The 19,971-nt window shown below is 30.2% G+C and overlaps 1 protein-coding gene across 1 annotated transcript; it reads right to left on the bottom strand.

Moving 5' to 3' along the window:
* Positions 1–3,976: 3,976 nt before the first annotated feature.
* LOC117172097 (glucose dehydrogenase [FAD, quinone]-like) lies at positions 3,977–15,532 on the bottom strand. The gene is made up of 6 exons (XM_033359872.1): positions 15,433–15,532; positions 14,871–14,983; positions 5,996–6,097; positions 5,622–5,780; positions 5,357–5,509; positions 3,977–5,282 (listed from the first exon to the last, which is right to left on the bottom strand). Exons 2-6 carry the CDS (start codon positions 14,961–14,963, stop codon positions 4,032–4,034), a joined length of 1,758 nt encoding a protein of 585 aa, XP_033215763.1. The 5' UTR covers positions 14,964–14,983; positions 15,433–15,532; the 3' UTR covers positions 3,977–4,031.
* Between the last annotated feature and the right edge of the window lie 4,439 nt (positions 15,533–19,971).

Here is a 19,971-nt window from a genome sequence, read left to right as displayed (position 1 = left end):
CACAGATACCCTCTCTCGTTCCGAAAGTTTAGCTTGCGCCATAATAATCTTTTAGCGAAAGATAGTAAGTATGTTCTCGTAATACGTAAATTTAGTTTCGATTCGTAATATTCGCATGGAAAAACGGTATAGAACTTATGGCGTCGCCTTAAGTATTGATTTAGGTATCGAAAAACGGTATAGGACTGTATAAATCTCCGGAGAGGAACAAAACTCTCACCAGAACACATGGAATTTTTAATGAAAAATTTCCTTATAATTTTACAATATTCAAAACGCTGTAACCAAGATGAATACACAGCTCTCCAATGATATTTCTCGTTCAGATTTCCTTTAGGAATTAAACTAACCTCTTGAAAAACTCTGTTAATTTCAAATAACTTCTAACTGAGCTTGAACGTTAAAATTTACCTATGACTTTGGAATACACCTTGTGAATGCAACAAAAGTGTGATAACTCTTGAAGTTATTATCCGATCTTCTTCTACCTGCTTTTAACGTTTATTTGATAATCCAACAAATCTAACGGAACTTATTAAAATTCTATTGATTAATATTTAACCAACTCTTCATTTTTCTCAACCGGCTCTAATTCTCTAGCAACGAAAAGGTCAGCGAAGCAAGCAACCAAGCACGAACGACTAGCGTCCAGTGTCTCACTTGGGTTCCAGTATTGTGAAAAAATTTGAGGGTGGGGCCCCTGCCGCTCCCCAGAAAGTGCATAAAAAGTTTGGGAATCGCTGTTGTAGACCAGCGATTCCCAAACTAGTGCCGAAGGTAGGGGGCCCGACCGCGGTCGGGCGAAGCCACCCCGGGCCGGGCAGCCTCCTAGGGGGGAAGCCAGCCAGGGCCCAGCTCCTCGGCAGCCCCCCTGCTATGAAAACCCTTTCATTGTCATGCGGTTTAAGGCTGTTTCAATAACTAAAATCCTAAAGACGTGGCCCAATTCAATTCCAATTATCTGAGTCATTTGCCTGATGTAATTTTCAGAAAATGAAAAAAAAGTTGCTAAAAATCGGTTAACATTTCGAGTAATTAAGCACATCTTTAAGTACATGCAAAATTACAAGAACTGTCAACTGGTATTGAAGATATTAACCGATTTTCATCAATTTTCTTTTCATTTGCTTAAAATCAGATTAGGAAATTGATTCAACTAATTAAAATTTTATTTATTGACATTTTAACACATATTAATTTTTCTCAACCGGCTCTAATTCTCTCGCGTGAAGCATGAAACCTTCCGCATGACCGACAGTCAAGTATCCCCCTTGGGTTCTAGTAGAGGGAAAAAAATGTTAGGGTGGCGGCCCTGCCCCTCTATGAAAACTGCAAAAAAAGTTTGGGAATCGCTGTTGTAGACCACTGTGGTCGTTACGAGGGCGCCAGTCGACTCGAGTAGAGTGTGCGCGTGAAAAAATAATCACTCGTATCTTTTAAAGAAAGACAAGGATTTGACTCAAATATTGTTAAAATTTTCCCTAAACATCAAGGAACAACTTTGTCACTTGAAGTTTTTCCGTTTGGGAAACTTCCCTGTAGATTTTTTTCCGTTAAAGTCTGAGAAAACGATTTCTGGAGGTGATGATTTAAAATAATGTACATGTCTGGTACATTACAAATAATGTACCAGAAAAAAATTGGAAACATATTATTAGCATCGGTAGAGATTTTTTTACTCCAAGAAAAAATAACGAGATAATTTCCTTAAGTAGCAGCCGACTTTTTGCGTGTTTAGTTTCAGAAGTCATTGATTTCGGTAAAATGAAAATGTCCGGTTTTGGATTTTTAGTAAAAAAAAACTGTCAATTTGATCCATAAAATTCGGAATCAAAATTGTGCGAATCGTCGAGCTGTACATTGTCACGTTTTTTGTGCAGTATATTTCACAGTTGGTAATTTTCGAACATTTTTACTTTATTCTTAGTGAGCATAGTATTTAGAAAGATCAATTTTCGATTTTGATAACGCGAAAATTCTTGCGAATGAATGTAACTATCGTAAACGTCTGATGTAGGATATGAGTCATATTACTGATAATGAGAATGCTTTTAATTTAAGAACGGACGTGAAATAACTTTTAAAAATATACCATCCTGTTGTAAAGCGGAACAAATTTTGAGAAAACGTGGTCGCTGCCGTCGTCGCCCCCTAAAGGGAACCGGCAATTGGTCCTCTTAACTAAACAAATTCCTAAAATTGATCTAAAGTTTCATGGAATAATAATATTTACTAGAGTTTGTAATAAAAGAATGTTTTTTTAAATTTTCAATTAAATTTAATTTATTATTTGATATTTTCATTATACCACAGCCACAGACCTTAAAAAATTAAAGCACCGTTCCCTTCAATCCCATAAGTTACAAAATTGCAGGAGCTCTGTGAATGCTTTTTCCGTTTTCTTCATGATTTGAAACGGAGCTGATGTCTCTATTTTTCAGTCGAAAATTATGCTTTTTATATTAGCGGAAAATCTGTTGTATGAATTTTTAATTGTTTGCCTTTGATGTTTCTTATCCATTAAGTTCATCTCAAGTCTTAAGTGTGTGACTGTGCAACATATTTGTGATTTTTGTGTTTGTGGGATTACGATATAATTTATTTACCGCGATCACCTTTTCCTTCTGTAACGGAGCGGGACGTCCACGCAGAGAGGGAGATTTTCTTGCAAGCAAAATGTAGGTGCAGTATCTAGAAAATGTAGCTGTCATGTCTATATTTCTATTGCTTAACAAGTATAGGTGTCACACCTAACCAGGTTCAGCTGGAGATTCTAGGTGAAAAATATAGCTAAACTTGACAGCTTATCTAGCTGCGTTTTCTGACTGAAGTGCCTATAATTTTTTCTAGCTAATAGGCCGATATATTTTTAGGTATGATGACAAAAAAATATATCAACTATATATGTAAATACTTAAACATTTATTTATGTATTAGATATAAACATGACTTAATAATTAAAAATATTAAATTGAAAACATTAAGTTATAATCAATAAATATGAATATGTAAAATAGGGCGTGTCGAGAAAAAGTTGTAAATCAACATTTTTTGAGGTTATACGCGCTCTGATAAAAGAATATTCACTTTCCCTTGAAGGCTTCAATATAATTCTGGAGGTTTCAGCTAATCAAAACATCTCTTATTTCCATATCTGGTTACATTATTGTAGTTGCATTACTGTATATTATTTATTTTTTAGCTCTCACAAGCCATACCACATGAGGCACGAGCTTCTTGAATTTACGGAATGTTCGGGCGTTAGTGTCGTGCCAACTAATTCAAGGCGGTAATTTTTTTTAATGCATTTCAATTTATAGGCATAAAATTTATGCTACAATTATTTTAGGTTAGAATTTTCAGCTGTACGAGCAAACTAATTATAGGAAGTATGCTGTTTGTTCATAACTGCTAGAATGTTTAACAAATGATGATAGAATTATCTCCCACAGTTTTTATCTGCAGGAGACAGACGGCTTATATATCTTAGCTATCTAGTTTGCAGTTCTACCTTAACTTTATTGCACATTCAGCTGTATCTCCTCAGCAATATATTTCTAGCGAAAACAGCTATACAATTTTTCTCAGTGATGGAAACATTCTTTTACCAAATATTGAATACAGAAGTTTAATTTTAATTTCATTTATATATATATATATATATATATATAACTTGTTTAGATCTGATATCCGGCACTGAGGAGGACCCGTATCCGTGGTCTAAACGTTTTCTGATTTAACCTTTTTGAGAATTGCACATTTTCTAATTGAGTAATTCCATAAGGCCCTAATGCAAATGAAAAATTTCTTCGAACAAATTTATTAACTGGGTGAATTAAATCCGACATCTTTAAAAAAACAGTAAAGATGTCACTCAATATCCTTACTTATGTTGGTTTCTTTTCAATAACCTATTTTTTCTACTTTTCGCGAATGTTCTAAAGCAAAGTAGTCTATTTGAATGAATTCTTTATACTTATTTCTTCATTTCACTTTTATTTAAGGCAAAACTTACATTACAGGCACCAAGCTCAAACATAATAGGCTTTTAACCATTTCTCTTTCAACATATCACTACCTTTTTCAGCAATCATATAAACCGCAGCAACAGTGTTTCCTCGAGGAAGGGTCGGCATGATCGAAGCATCAATTACACATAAATTGTTAACACCATGAACACGTAATTTTGAATCAACAACCGCTTCTGAATCTTCTTTAGGACCCATTTTGCAAGTTCCAATAGGATGATATACTGTGCGAGTGTATTGCCTTATCATACAAATCCAATATCCATCACTATTGAATTCAAATGCAGCACAAGAAGGCGAAGGGGTTTCATCGAACCTGAAGTTGTTTTCTTTAAATGCTCTGGTATTGAATAATCCAAGGGTTATTCGCACGCCTCGAAGTAATCGTTTCATATCAAACTCATCTGCTAAATATCTTGCTTGAATTATAGGTGCACCCCAGGTGGGATACGTTTCATTAAGTGTAATATATCCTCTACTTTTCGGTGTTAGTAAAGTTGGATAGATATGAAATTGATTGTAGAAAATAGCATCAGTGCTATCACCTCGAAAAAGTAGTTGCATGTCCGGAGCGCCTTGAATTTGTTCATACTCAGTTTGGAAAAATGCACTAATAGTGGTGATACCCAGGTTCGAAAATGGACCTCGATTTGTTGAAAGATAATAACTCAAATAACTTAGTTTTTGTGGACAAGTAGGGCTTTTTATCATTCTGCCTGCTATCTGGCAAGGTATTCCCGTGAAAGTCACATGATCTTGAAGGTTATGACCGACAGGTAAGTTTTGTATTACATTGATACCATGTTTCTGAAGCTCTTGAATTGGGCCTATTCCAGAAAGCATTAATAACTTGGGTGAATTTATAGAACCTGCAGACACAATCACTTCTTTTCTAGCCATAAAAATCCCACTTTCACCTGTAAGAGTATTTGTATACTCAACACCTATGGCCGTCTTTGTCCATTGATCAATCAAAATCTTTGTTACAAATGTTCTAGTTTTTATAAACAAATTAGGCCTTTGATATCGAATTGGCCGAAGAAAAGCTTTGTTTGAACTTGCACGAGATCCCTTGTCTGAGGTTGTCTGTAAATTCATTGATCCCAGCTGTGACTGCGCATTGATGTCCATATTTTTTAAACCAAATTCATCAAGTCCTCGTAAAATGATTCTTGCATCTGGTGTTATATCAGGTAATCGTTCTACAGATAGATATCCTCCAGTTTGATGATATTGTGCATTTCCTTTCAGAATCTGTAAATCAGATAAATTTATTATAGAATTCTGTGCAATCCAATTTCCGTTTTTCAAAATATGAATTTGCTTACGTCCTCATCTCCGTTGTCTTCAGACTTTTTGAAGTAAGGCAGCACATCATTGTAACTCCAACCAGGGTTTCCTAATAGTTCCCACATATAGTAATCTACTGGATTTCCTCTAACGTACAACATGTAGTTCATTGCGCTTGATCCACCCAATACCTGATGATGAGAATTTCTTTAATTTATGACTACTTTACTTGAATTCAAAATCAAATATAATAATTTAAATAATTGTTATGCACTATTTAATTATTATAATTAAGTCAATTACTTGTCCACGTGGCCATGGACATCCTTGATCCACTATACATGAATAACCATCTGATTGGGTTCGATACTTCCAATCAATGTCTGTTCCTTCCAGTTCAAAAGTCCATCCTGGTATATTGGTAGCTACGGGCTCCTCTCCCCCAACTTCCAATAAAAGCACCTGAAAATATTTGATAAAATTATTCATATTTTAGTAAAATTTATCTCAGAATTTTTCCAACAAATTCAACGTTTTCTATCAAATTGCCGTAATTGCACGTCTATTTGTGGTAACTACTTTGCGGTCAACTGAAAACTGTTTAATTTAAATCTTTAAAAAAGTATTTTGAACCAAACATAAATTTTCTTTTTTCAATTATCATTAAAAATATTTACCTTCCATTGGCTGATCTCTGTCAGTCTATTTGCAAGTACACATCCTGCAGGTCCGGCTCCTACTATGATGAAGTCAAACTCTGTTAGTTGCTGCTTCAGGTCCTTAAAATAAGAATTTTTTTTTTTAATATTACAGAAAATTTTAAGAAACTCAATCAGGATATATACTATTTACAGAGATTTTTGACAAAAAGAGAGAATAATGAAAAAAATTAAATTGTCAGATTCACTTTTATGCATTTTTTATTTCAAGTTTACTTGTACGCATCGCACAAGAAACAATTCAAATCTTTTTTGATATGTTATGAAATAGTGCTTTGAAAATATACAAAACCTAAAATTCACATTACTACTTCAAATTGTAAAAATCAAGATTACTATAATAAGCAGATTCAATAACTATTTTAAATACATTGCACTCTGGATTTAGTGCCGGTTTTCGGTCTGACCTTAGACCTATATCAGGGTACGCTAAACTATTTTGTTTCTCTACTATTTTTTCTCTCTCCTATTCCTCTCTCTGCATTGTCACGCCTGAGTCCGTTTGAAAATAAAAAAACAAGGCACACAGCGAATAACTTCTACTTTATATTTCAGTACTGTTTCTTTGTTGTTTGGCCTAATTGTTTTGTTGGGTGTAATTATATTTAAAAATCTATCCGCTTCGATCTCAAGAATGTATTTAACTCGCGCTATGTGCTCGGTCATTGTATATCAACCAATTTTTGTCGTGGGACTTTTAAAATTAAAGTTTAAACCATCAACAATTGAAATCTAGTGATTTTAAATTCTCTTTTGTTAAAGCTCTTTCGACTTTATCGAGCACATTCTCATCACGTGTCTCTTATATGAAAAAGATTAGAAGAAAATTTTCAGATTTAATTTGAAACCAATTTTATTATTAAACATTTTATTGTACCTTGTGTCTTTCTTCACAAATATCTAATTTGTTTAATTGTAATGTCATTCTTCACGATAATAACTGCCGTCTATCTATTTTTTTCATAACTTGTATCGTTTCTTAATTTTTTCCTTGAAATTTTCAATGCTGTTTTTTACAAATAAAACAAACACTATGCGCTCCATGAAAAAGTGATTTATAAAAAATGTGTTGATCTTTTTTGACGCAGTCTGCAATTTTTCATCATTTTTTGTGCAATAAAAATTTTAATTTTAGATTTTTCAAGAAAATTCACAAATTTGTTGTGTAAATCTTGTAGGTCTTTCAAAAAGGAACGTTTTCCTTTTATTTACTTCTTTTCGTGTCGTACTTCTCTGTTTACAAATTTTTATGTTTGTTTTTTTTTTCTCAATTTTTTAAAGATTTATAACTGTAATAATTTTGTTCTTATCAAAATATGTCGCTAGAATAAATTGTTTGGTTCACTGAATGTTCCGAATAGCCGCAAATAAACAAACTTTCTGAATTTTTATCTCGACTTTTTTGTAAAACATCGTGTTCACAGACGTCATTAACAACAACAACAACAAAAACAGACTGACAGACACCGACGTAAAAATTATTTTTTCTGATTCAATTCATAGAAAGATAAATATAATCGGATAATGTAATATAAAAATGTAATGTAATGTATCTTAACTATACTTTATTTTTGGAAGCATAGAAAAAACTGGGGTTTCACTAAAGTTGCGGCTCAAATACAAGTTGGTTTCATTTAGAACTTGAGCTCCAACAAATACCTGTGGAGAGCCAAAATGTTTCGTTTAGAGCGTTCTTGAGAAAAACATGAAGTGCCATTCACAAACTATAGGCTCGCAAAGTAGTCCTGGTAAGTTAGGAATCAATTTACAGTTATCGAGCGATGACTTGAGGTGAAAAGTTTCTTGCATATGAATATGCCTTTACGTTGACAACTTTGCTACCTAACCTGCAAATGATATTTATCAAGTCATTATATCTATTTTAATTGTGTAATTATTGTGTAACTTAATTATATTCATTAAGTTATGTCCATCAGAGTTCGATAACATATGTTCTCTAAGGTAAATACTGTGTTATTGATTAAACATAATATCCAAATGAGCAAAGTGAAAAAAAGGTTCTTTAGAAATAGCCTCAATTACAATTGAGATCATTCAAAACCCCAAAAATGGGTTCCAATGGAAACTTCAGTTTTTTCTGTGAGAAATAGAACCTATATGAACTGAAATTCGTCAGTATTAAAACTTATAAAAATAACACGTGTGTAAAAACTTACCTTACCTATTAGTAATGCGTGGCTCACTATTATTTTATGTGTTTCCATTTTTTTTTAATTTTCTAAAAATCGACCGCTCAAAATTTTCGTAAAATCATTTGTCTATATTTATTTGCAGTTTAAAAAAGTTTGGTTATATTTGGAGATTATCAGCATGCCTAGCTATAAAGATACAACTTATGGGTAAGTTACTTTTTAAAATGATTTATTAGTAACAGTTAATATTACATAAAGAAAAAATTTATTGGTTATCGTTATCGTCATGCAATAGTCCCATTTTTAAACGAAAAGATCACTTCAGATACTTCTTTTAATAAATTAAAACATAAGAACCCAGATATTTTATAATCTGATTGAATCCATTTCAAATCAGGCAAGTTCTACACTTGAAGTTGCAGAATCTCTCGGAGACGAAATATGTTGTTTTTTAAATTTTTTTTCGGAGTTATGTGTATTTGAATTTTTGACTTTGTTTAAAAAAAAAACAAGAAAATAACTTGTGAGTGTTATGCGGCCTTAATAACTTCTGTGGCCAGGAGAATTTTTTCATCACATCGGATTCTCGTATTTATCTTACAAACAACAATAGATCCAAAAAAGTGTTTAAAAAATATTTTTCACCGTTAAGAGAGTTCTACAAAAATTTCTCTGACTCATGTATGATATGCTGCAAAAAAATTCTCTTGGTCTCAAAAATGGCTTAGCCCACATAAAACTTATAAAATATCTTATTTAAATTTAAAAAAAAAATGTAAAAATATTTATAAAAGTAGAAAATGTGATAGCTAAATCGTGTTTAGCAGTTTTGGCCGTGTGAGCGGCCCTAGCGTTTTCAATCGTCAAACAATTTTTTAATTTTGTGTAAAAAGTAAAATTAGTTTAACAGCAGGAACGTACTTTTGCACTCTAGTCACATAAGTTAAAATTAATAAGGACATTTTAGAATTTCAATTGTTCATTTATATATGAAATTTGAAAAATTGTTTAAAGGACTAAAAACATATAGGCAATTTCTGCGAAAAAAGGAAAACCTCATCTTTTATACTTTCATCAATATTGAGATCAAGAGACTTTTTTACTTACGAAAATTGCATTTTTGTATTGTTATTGGAAATGGTGCAAGATCGAGGGCTTCTGGTCGAGGAAATAATCTCAGTTTTATCAATTTAGAAAAACCTCTACCGATGTCAATAGCCTAAAGTTGTTCCTTGATCTTGAAGGAAAATTTTGACAAACTTTCAGCCAAAGTGCTCTCTCTTTTTTTAAGAAACGAGCGATTTTTTATAGCCGCACGCACACTCGACTCGAGTCGACTCGTGCCCTCTTACCAACAACAGTGGCTTAGAATAGGATTGTACTGTTCATAATCGCCCACAGGTCGTATTTCTTAGCCGATTATAAAGTTATTTTCTTAGAAATGCGCAGCATTAAATTTTCTAGAGAATTTTTGTCTGAGATTTAAAATTTTTCGTTACCGAGAAACAATAAATAAACAAATATTGTGGCAAAATTGGCCATTTCAGCTTTGTGAAATTTTATCTCAAGAAAAAATACAGAAAGAGACTCACTATCACCTGCAATTATTGAAACACGACATTTCTGGCCATAGTAAGCTATGGAATACGAATTAAATATTATTTTCCACATATTACCCCCACAAGTCTGTTTTTACTTTTCTAAAAGCTCACATGAATTTTTAAAGTTTTTTATTGTTAATAATATTTATTTTTCATAATTCTAGAAAGTTACGGTTAAAAAAAAAGAGTTTTTAACCTTTTGCCCAATTTCCAATTAGATTAAGGTGGATGATTAATTAAAGTTAAGCAATTATTTGTTCAAATACTTTTTTATTATTGTTAATAATATTCAATTTGAATAATCATAAAAAGTTTCTGTTTTTTTCTGAAAGTTTCAGCTTTCCATTTAATTTCTGATTAGAGTGAGTTGAATAATTAATTAGAGTTGAAAAATTACTTGTTTAAATAATTTATTTTTATTAATTTCAATAATTGTAGACAGTTTCTCTTTTTTGGGAAATTTTCAGCTTTTCGCCTAATTTCCCATTAGACTTAGGTGGATAATTAATTAATGTTAAAAATTAATTGTTTAAATTATTTATTATTATTGTTAATAATACTTAATATAAATAAAGCTAGAAAATTGCTGTTTTTTTCTGAAACTTTCAACTTTTTGTCCACTTTTTACTTAGTATGGTAATAATTAATGGAGGTTAGGCAGAAATAGTTTTACAATTAATTTGTTTTTGTTTATAACTATCTTCTCTTAGATGAATGAAAGAAAATTGCTTTTTTTCTAAAATGTTGAACTTTCCTCTGCCTTTTTCAGTTGAATAAGCATTTCCTTTTAAAATTATTTGTTCATTTATTTTTAAGATTATATGATTATTCTTGAAAAAATTCAACACAAATTTGAAGTTTTCATTGCATTCCCACAAAGTGAACAAAGAGTTGAAAATTTCAGAAAAAATCGCAACTTTGTCTATTTTTGCTCTGTGACAAGAGTTTTTAAACCTCAAACAAAAATTCTCTTACAAATTTAATGCTGCTTACTTTTAAGAAAATCATTTTATAATCGGTTAAGAAATACGACCTGTGGGCGATTATGAACAGTAAATTCCTACTATTATCGGTACAATGGTGTCACACTGTGGAAAAAAAAATAACTTCTTTGGTTCAGAATAACGCACAGGCCACAAAAAGTAACCAATTTAAAAAACAAATTTTTTAAAAAAAATCTGAGAAGATTTTTAAAAGAGTTGTGAAGCCTGATTATTGAATAAGACTTTAATTTTTTATAAATAAGCAAATAGGACGAAAAAAATGGCAATTTTTTCAATTTGACGTTTTCCGTGCTCGAAAATAACAGAAAATTGTTGATATCGCCTAAGTTGTACAGAGTAACATTAGATAAAGCTGTTTCAATATTATGCAATAAACAAACTATTTTTTTGTAAACAAATTATTTCTTGAAAAATGTTCATATCATAATTGTTTATGTTATAAACAAATTTAATGAACAAATACTGCAATCAGGCATTTTTCGAAAGAAAAATGTATTTTTTTCGATGTCAATTTTTAAAAATTAGGAACCTCATGATCATTTTAGCAAAATTCATAATTTTTTTAATAATCTCATGATTTTTTTAAACAAATCCATTATTCGGGCATTTCTCGGCAGAAAATTTTGCTTTTTACAATGCTCGTCCCTTAAGTTAGGAACTTCTTTAAAATTTTAACATCATTCATAATTAGTTGATAAATGTTATGATTTCTTTAAACAAATTTCATGAACTGCATTAATTAGGCATTTGTGTACAGACCAATTAGTTTTTTTCTGCAACAACTTTTTTAATTAGGAGTTCAGCAAAGTTCATAATTTTTTATCAATTTTATGATTTTTTATAACAAATTTAATAAATAAATGCATTAATCAGGAATTTGTGAACAGAAAAATTCGTTTTTTTTCTATATTAACTTTTTTAATTAGGAAGTTCGTGATAACTTCAACAAAATTCATAATTTTATGATTGAAAATAAAATTAACTAAACAAATGCATTATTGTGGCATCTGTCGACGGAAAAAATCTTTTTTTTTCATGTCCGACTTTTAATTGGAATCTTCATAAGAAATTCAGCAACAATCATCATTAGTAGATAAATTTTGATTTTTTAAAAGAAATTTATCAAACAAATGCATTCTTCGGGCATCTGTAGACGGAAAAATTCGTTTTTTTCTGTCAGTCATTTTAATTGGGAACTTAATGAAAATTGCATTTCCAATCATAGTTAGTTGATAAATTCTATAATGTTTTAAACAAATTTAATAAACATGTGCATTATTTTGGTATTTGTCGACTAAAAATTGACCATACAATTAAGAAGACTGTTATAGAAAAAAAAAGAATTTTTCCGTCCACAAATGCCCGAATGATGCGTTTGTTTGTTAAATTTGTTTTAAAAAATCTTGAAATTTATGAACTTATCATGAATTTTGCTGAATTTATTATAAAGATCCCAATTAAAAGTCTGAAATCGAAAAAAAAAATTCCGTCTGCAGATGCCCTAATAATGCATTTGTGTATTAAATTTGTTTAAAAAAATCATAAAACAAATAAAAAAATTATGAATTTTACTGAAGATAGCATGAAGTTCCTAATGAAAAAGTTGAAATAGAAAAAGGCAAATTTTTCGTCAAAAAATACCTGATAAGTGCATTTCTTTTAGAAAATCATAAAATTCATTAAAAATTACGAATTATGCTGAAGTTATCATGAAGTTCCTAGGTAAAAAAGTTGAAATAGAAGAAAAACTAATTTTTCTTTCGAAAAATACCTGATTACTGCATTTGTTTATCAAATTTGTTTTAATATAAGCAATTATAATTTTAAGAAATTTTTTTGAAATATAATATTGTTTCCATTCAAATTTCTTGCAATATAACTTGGAAAACGTATAATCATGAAAAATCATAGAAAACATTTTTTAACAAGTAATTTTTCTATACATTTTTTGTTTTGTTTATTGTCTAATATTGAAACATTTTTAACTAATGTTACTATATTCAACTTAGGCGATTTGAACTATTTTCATGTTATTGATAAGCACCGGGAACGTCAAATATACAAAATTGCCATTTTTTCGTCAGATTTGTTTATTTATAAAAAAATTGAAAACCTAATTTGAAAACCGAGCTCAGCGACTCTCTTAGAAACTTGATCAGCTTTTTTCAAATTTCGTATGTCCAGATTGGTCAATATTTGTAGACTGTACGCTATTTGAATCAAAAAGTTACTTTTTTCTGACTGTGCGCAGGTCGACTCAAGTTGAATACGCGCGCGGCTGTAAAAAATCGCTCGTATCTTTTACAGAAAATAAACAAATTCGCTCAAATTTAGTTAAAGTATTCCTTAAACATCAAGAAACAACTTTGTCGCTGGTGGTTTTCTCTACGCTAAATTTCCCTTGTAGTCCTTCTTCCGTAAAAGTCTGAGAAAATGATTCTTGAAGGTAACGGTTTGCAATAACTTTGATGTTGCAAATATCAGAAGAATATATATAGATCATTTCCTCGAACAGAAGTCGAGTTTTCGCGAGTTTAGTTTTAAAAGTAATTGATTTCGGTAAAATGGAAATTTCCGGTTTTTAATTTTTAGTATAAAAACCATCAATTAATTTTTTTTTGAATTCTGTATTTAAGTTGTAGGACCCATCGAGCCGCACATTAGCATATTTTTTGCGCAGTAAATGTTCCAAGTTGGTAATTTTCAGGAATTTTTCCGCGTTTCGGCAACGCAACGGAGTACGAATCCGAGCGCTAAGGACGTTATGGAATTCAGACCTTCAATTTTGAAATAAATTTTTTTAAATTATATATCTTTATATTTTTAATTTACGGTGATTTTTTCACATTACTTGAAATCTTTTATAAGTTATTCATGATTTTACAGGAATTTCCTGGAAATTGTTTTATTTTATTCAAATTTCACTAAAATCACCTAAATCCTTATTAATTAATTTGTTTATTTATCTTTTGTTTTGTGCAATTTACTTAAAATTTGTTGAATGCGCCTTGAATTAGTCCAACATTTGTTCACATTAGCCAATTATAAATTTTGTCATGAAGTAAATTCATGCGAATTGAAAATAAAATTTTACTATTTGTTATTAGATTGATATTTTACCTACGCTGTTAAAAGTTTCTGTAAGAATTTTGAGAAGTACGTCACTAAAACTGTATTTAGAAAGGGTTTATGAATTTTCCTTAACAGGAACAGAAATCTAATTAGAAATCTAGAACAAAAGAAGCAGGGATAATTGTAACAGAACTTTATTAGATTTCTAAACGTTTATCTCAACCATTTTTATACCTATCGTTGTATAAGATAAAAATAAGAAAATTCGATTTTACTAAACAAAAACTTTGTTGAAGTACTTGCGCAATTTTCTTTTTTTTTAACACAACAAATGCGAATTAAACGACATCTTTCATTTTCGTAAGTAATAATAATTATTGACAAAATACAAATTATTATTTTATTAAAAATCTAATCATTTTGCGTAGAGTATGTGTTTTGTACGCCGGACGAATGGAAAGTGTCTGGTATCAGACCAGTACGAATGTAATCGTCATTTTATGAAACCCAATTTCTTGACTTTTAAATTTATAATTTAAAAACAAAAACTTGATATTAGAGAAAGAGAGAGAGAAAGAGAAATATTAAAAAACTGGGGGTCCTGATGTACCTTGTTTCGAATTGATTTACGGGGCAGATAATCGCAGTATCTTGTAACTATTTTATTGCAAAGATAATTGGCTCATTAACCGCAACTCTCATGACTTTAATTTTTGTTACCATTTAGGAATGTTTTTAAACTACTTTCAATTATCAGATACCACTTCTGAATGTTATTAAAGTTTTTTTTAATTCGCTGTTAATGTTAAAAGCAGTTATTTTGTTTTTCGGGAACCTGATTTAGTAAATTTTAGTTAGTTCCAGTTTTCAATAATTTTAGTAATTTTTCAGTAATTTCATTTATCATAAGTGTGTAAAAATTGATAATTTTTCTCAGTTCTAACAGTGTAATATGTCGTTTAAATTGTAAAACAATATTTTCTTTATTGAAAGTTAAGCTTACCTTGCTCGAACTGGTATCAAAAGTGTAATGGAGCAGATATGAAAATAATGCCATGTAAATCGCAATGCATTGGCTCTGGAAGACGAACAACATAGTCGTTCGAAACAATCAAACTGAAACAGATTAATATTTTTAAATGAGTGAATACGTGACCTACCTCTGCATATAAGTCATGGAAGTCGATTATGCGATAACTTTTCGCATTTTTCAACTCACAACTTAGGATAATATTGACACGCTTGTTCTCGTTACTGAAATCACTTACTATTTGAAAAAAGGTCTTTATATTTGCTTAAAAGTTGTATGGTGTGAATAAATAAAAATCGTTATCGCGTCTAAATCCCGAACAGATAAAGAAAACAGGCAAACTCGAATCACTGTTAAATTTTATGATATTTATGGTAATACAGGATATTTATATTTGTCAAATATTTCATGTCAAGAAATGTCCAGTACGTGAATTCCACAAAAACAGTGTCCGATCAGATCATGATTTTGTGATGATAAATTGTTCTAAAATCTTGAATGAATTAAAAAGAGAAAAGCGCGAAAATTGACTTACATTGAAAACTGATAATATATGCTTAACTTGTCAAATATTTATTTTTAGGAACAAAACATTCCGGGAATTCAACAAGAAGGAAGTCCGACCAGGTCACGATTCCGAGATGATGAAGACTAACCTTAATGTACACTTAATGAACTAACTTAATGAATACTAACACCTGAATATATTTTTCTCTCACTCATTTTAATTTTACTGCTCGGTTAAATATAATTCTATTTGCCCGTATTTAACATTTTTTGACGTTGAAAAAATTATAAACAATCGCAGGCAATCCTTTTTATGAAATAAAACGTTCCATTTTCCAGCAAATCTATACAAGAAATAAAAAAAAAAATTTTTTAATTATTTAACTTGAAAAGATGAAAGAATTTTCTGTCACAATTTTTTTTATAAGACGCATATTTTAGGATTTAATCTTGAAAATTTATATACAAACAAAGATTTCTATTTTGTTTTTAAGCTATGGAATATGTGGAAAAATGAATAAACGCTAATTTTTTCTCATAAAACAATGTTACAAAGTTTTTGCAAAGTATTTTTAATAAGACGTGTCGTTTTTTTAATCGTAAAAAATAATATTGAACATTTAAAAACCAACGTTTTTAGAAAACGAAGCAATGTATGGAAAAAATGAATTCACAAAGTTCCTCATATAAAAACATCTATGAATTATTAATCAATCATTTTTTTATTGCAGACATAATATTTTCCTCAATCGTTAAGAATATTATTAAGAGAAAAGCATTTCATGTTCGAAAAATCGACACAAGGTATACAAAAATGTAGCAATCAATTATTTTACAAATAAAACTAAACATTAAAAAAATACATTTTTTTAAAAACGGCATAATATACGAAAAAAATAAATTGACAAAAGTTGTTCATCCTAAAATATCTACAAATTAATAATTCATTCTTTTTTATTGGAGACCTAATTTTTGTATTAAACGTAAAAAAAGTACATTAGGAGAGTGAAAAACTTGTCCAAAATAATGTTCTTATAGGTAGCACCTGTTTTGTTATTTCGTAGAGAATAAAATGAAAAATAAAATATAATATAAATTATTTTTTAATAGGACCCGTAGTTAAAACTAAGCAAATTAAATTTAGTAATCACGATAAAAGTTATAATAAAATATTTAATAACAAAATTGTTTTCCTACATTGGATCTAAAAATTTGCATGTGACTTTTTTTGTATGAATGTGCACTTTTTTCTATTATAAAAACAAAAAAATGAAAATACTACGTTTGTTTTAACATCAATTTGAAGCACTGGATATGCGACGAGAACTTGTTCGTTAAAGACCAAGAAGTTTTAACAAAAGAGAATTCACAATAACCAAATTACATTTTTCAATTCTTTCACCTTCTATTTTAAAAGTCTGTGCACAAATGTGGAGGGGGTGATACAAAGACCGAGCAGATTGCACGATGTAAATACATTATCGAGTGCTTCAGAATAAATATTGTTATGAAACTCGCGAGAGAATGTGCTGTACAGATAATTAAATCACATACGTACATGCCTACTAAAGCGTGAGCATTGAATATGCAAAAAAATCTCGCGAATATTCCATTATCAGCGGTACATGGTTGTCGATTACAAAAACATGCACCTGTTGAAATAAAGAAATTTGAAACAACGTTACGGTGAATTGTAGAAAAGTAGCTGAATTAGCAGATTTCGTTTCGCTTTCGAAATTTCAATTTTTGATATTATAATTTTAAAACAAATTTACATGCACATTCAATTATCAAATCCGTTAAAAATATAAACATAATAAAATTTCTGTAACTCTTACAGCATTGACACTTCTTGAAAATGATTTTCAATTAATAAATTGATTCCGTCAATCTTTAATTAAACCAGCTGAAACTTTCCACAAATTTTCCTTGCAACGTGAAAAGTTAATTCGATTCTAATAGTCTTTTCAACTTTAACTTTTTGTTGATACTTTTTACATTCTCATCAGAGAAGGTATTAGATTTGTGTAAAACTTGAACCCCCCTGTTTTTGTCAAATATCCACGTTTTGAGACCGCGAGAATCCGAAAATCAGGTTATTATGAATGTGTATGTATGTATGTATGTATGTATGTATGAATTTCGGTATTTATGTATGTATGTTTGTATGTATGTATGTATGTATGTATGTATGTATGTATGTATGTATGTATGTTTGTATGTATGTATGAATGCATGCATGTATGTATGTCAGGCTGTGGGCATGATAATTGTTGAAAAAACACACACGAAAATCAAAATTTTAAGCCAAATAAAGCACGATATGAAAAAAAGTCAGGAAGAGAAAAATATTTTTTTTTAATGTCCTACAAGACTGTTTTAATAACTTTTTGAATTTTCTTAAAAAACTGAAAATTTAAAGTTTGATCGCATAAAAAAGGAAGGAAAAACTAAAAATTACATTTTGCGGTTAAACTGTGCAAAATAGGTAAAAAGATGACTAAAAAAAAATTGTGCATTTCAAACAGATCTAGAAATTTTTCTAAACAACTTTTGATAGTCTATGTATTTTGAGTTTTAGTTGTGAAAAACTATATTAAAAATAAAAAATTAACCCGCTGCGTGGGCACATGCTCACCACAACTTATATTTTTTAATTTCTTCTTCGTATCATGTGTAGGTTTTCAAAAAATTTACTTTGTTTAAATGTTTTAAATGCTATTTTTTACGACTAAAATAAAAAACAGAAATATCAAAACATTATTTATGGCAAATTAATTAATTTTTACATTCTCATCAGAGAAGGTATTACATTTGTGTAAAATCCCCCCCCCCCTCCGTTTTTGTCAAATGTTCACATTTTGAGAACCCCAGAATCCGAAAAACAGGTTTTTATGAATGTGTCTGCCTGCCTGCACGTTTGTTTTTATATATGTTTGCATGTATATATGTATGCATGAATGCATGTTTGTATGTATGTCAAGCTGTGATCACGATAACTTTTGAAAAAATTAATCCATTTGATTGGCCTTTGGCAAGCTCTCTGAGTGTCAGAAATTAAAGGTCGAATTTGTTAGCCAGCCATTTTGGATAAAAATTAAAAAAGTGAACGTATTTTGAAAATTTTTGAGACCACTTTTATTCAGAATTCAACAATTTTATTCACGGATACTCATAGTATTTAAACAGAAGAACAATTTATCTCAATGACTTTTTTTAATAAAACCAAAATTTACCAGAGATATAGCATTTAAAAAATTTCAAAAAACACACGAAAATCAACAATTTATGCCAAATAACGCACGATATGAAAAAGTCAAGAGAAGAAAAATGTTTCCATTTGAATATCCTACAATAATGTTCTGAAAAAAAACGACAGAAATATTCGTTTTTTTCTATGTCAATGTTCTTCAATCAGGAAATTTATGATAATTTTAGCAAACGTCATAATTTTTTGATCATTCTTATGATTGTTTTAAACAAATTTAATTAAAAATTGCATTATTTAGGCGTTTGTCAACAGAAAAATTTTGTTTTTTCAATGACAGTCTTTTCAGTTGGGAACTTCATTTCGTTAATCGAAGTTTTGTGGGTTACTGAGGTAGGGATTTAATTTTGAAGTTAAAAAGTAAGGCTGATGTGTGAACCTTATGTGCTACGTTTAAATCGTAAGAATAAAATTAGAAATGAATAAATTCAGTTTTTGAAAAACTGTTATAAGTTACATTAAAGTGTTTAATAACAAACTTTTTTAAAGAATGCGCATTTTTAAAGAGACAATGAAACTACGTCTGTTTTAATATCAATGCATGTTATGAATTGTAATAATATACATTTATGGAGATGATATACAAGTGCAGATATAAATTCGAGTACGAAGCACGAGATACGTGATGAGAATGTATCCGTTAAAACCAAAGGAGCTTTAACAAAAGAGAAGTCACTATCACCAAATTACTGTTATCGATGTTTTGACCTTTAGTTTAAATAAATCTGTGTACAAGTGTGAGGAATATTCAAAGACCGAGCGAGGAGCGCGAGAACCAATAGTCGCGTGCCCTAGGCACGCTTAAACTTAGATAAATGCAATATTGAGCGCAAAACACAAGATTCAATAAACTTGCGCTCCTGAGCGCGCCGATATTTGTAAGCAGCGCCGTATTTACCAGGGCGTACGGTGGGGCTAGTGTCCCAGGCCCCTGACCCCAGAAAATTAATAAAGTTTACAGCAAAATTGGGATTTCCTCTGCCCTTAAGGGGGACCCTTCGAAATTTAGCCCCAGGCCCCGAAAAATGTTAATCCAGCGCTGTTTGTAAGCCCCGCACACAACAAGCGATGAAAATGTAGAATGAAGAATGCTAAAGTTTGTACGAATTTCAAAATAAATATTATTAAATAATTTGAGAGAGAACGTGCCTTGCAAGTAATTTAATCACATAAGAACATATGTACACTGTTAAAAATTTCTGTAAGAAACTTCCACTACATGCATTGAAAATTTATTTACGAAACGTAAGGCAACGCTACGATACACAATTTTGTAGTTTCCAAATGCCAGCATTAGTA

Source organism: Belonocnema kinseyi, chromosome 4 (genome assembly GCF_010883055.1).
Source record: "Belonocnema kinseyi isolate 2016_QV_RU_SX_M_011 chromosome 4, B_treatae_v1, whole genome shotgun sequence".
In the NCBI taxonomy this organism is placed as follows: Eukaryota; Metazoa; Arthropoda; class Insecta; order Hymenoptera; family Cynipidae; genus Belonocnema; species Belonocnema kinseyi.
Note: the sequence above shows the minus strand (reverse complement) of the source record. Positions and strands in the feature narration are given on the sequence as shown.

Coding starts and splice junctions, on each gene's coding strand:
- LOC117172097 (XM_033359872.1), bottom strand. CDS start 14,963: ATGTTGTTCGTCTTCCAGAGCCAATGCATTGCGATTTACATGGCATTA. Junction 5,781..5,995: donor CAGAGATCAGCCAATGGAAG/GTAAATATTTTT, acceptor AAATATTTTCAG/GTGCTTTTATTGGAAGTTGG. Junction 5,283..5,356: donor AAGACAACGGAGATGAGGAC/GTAAGCAAATTC, acceptor TCTGATTTACAG/ATTCTGAAAGGAAATGCACA.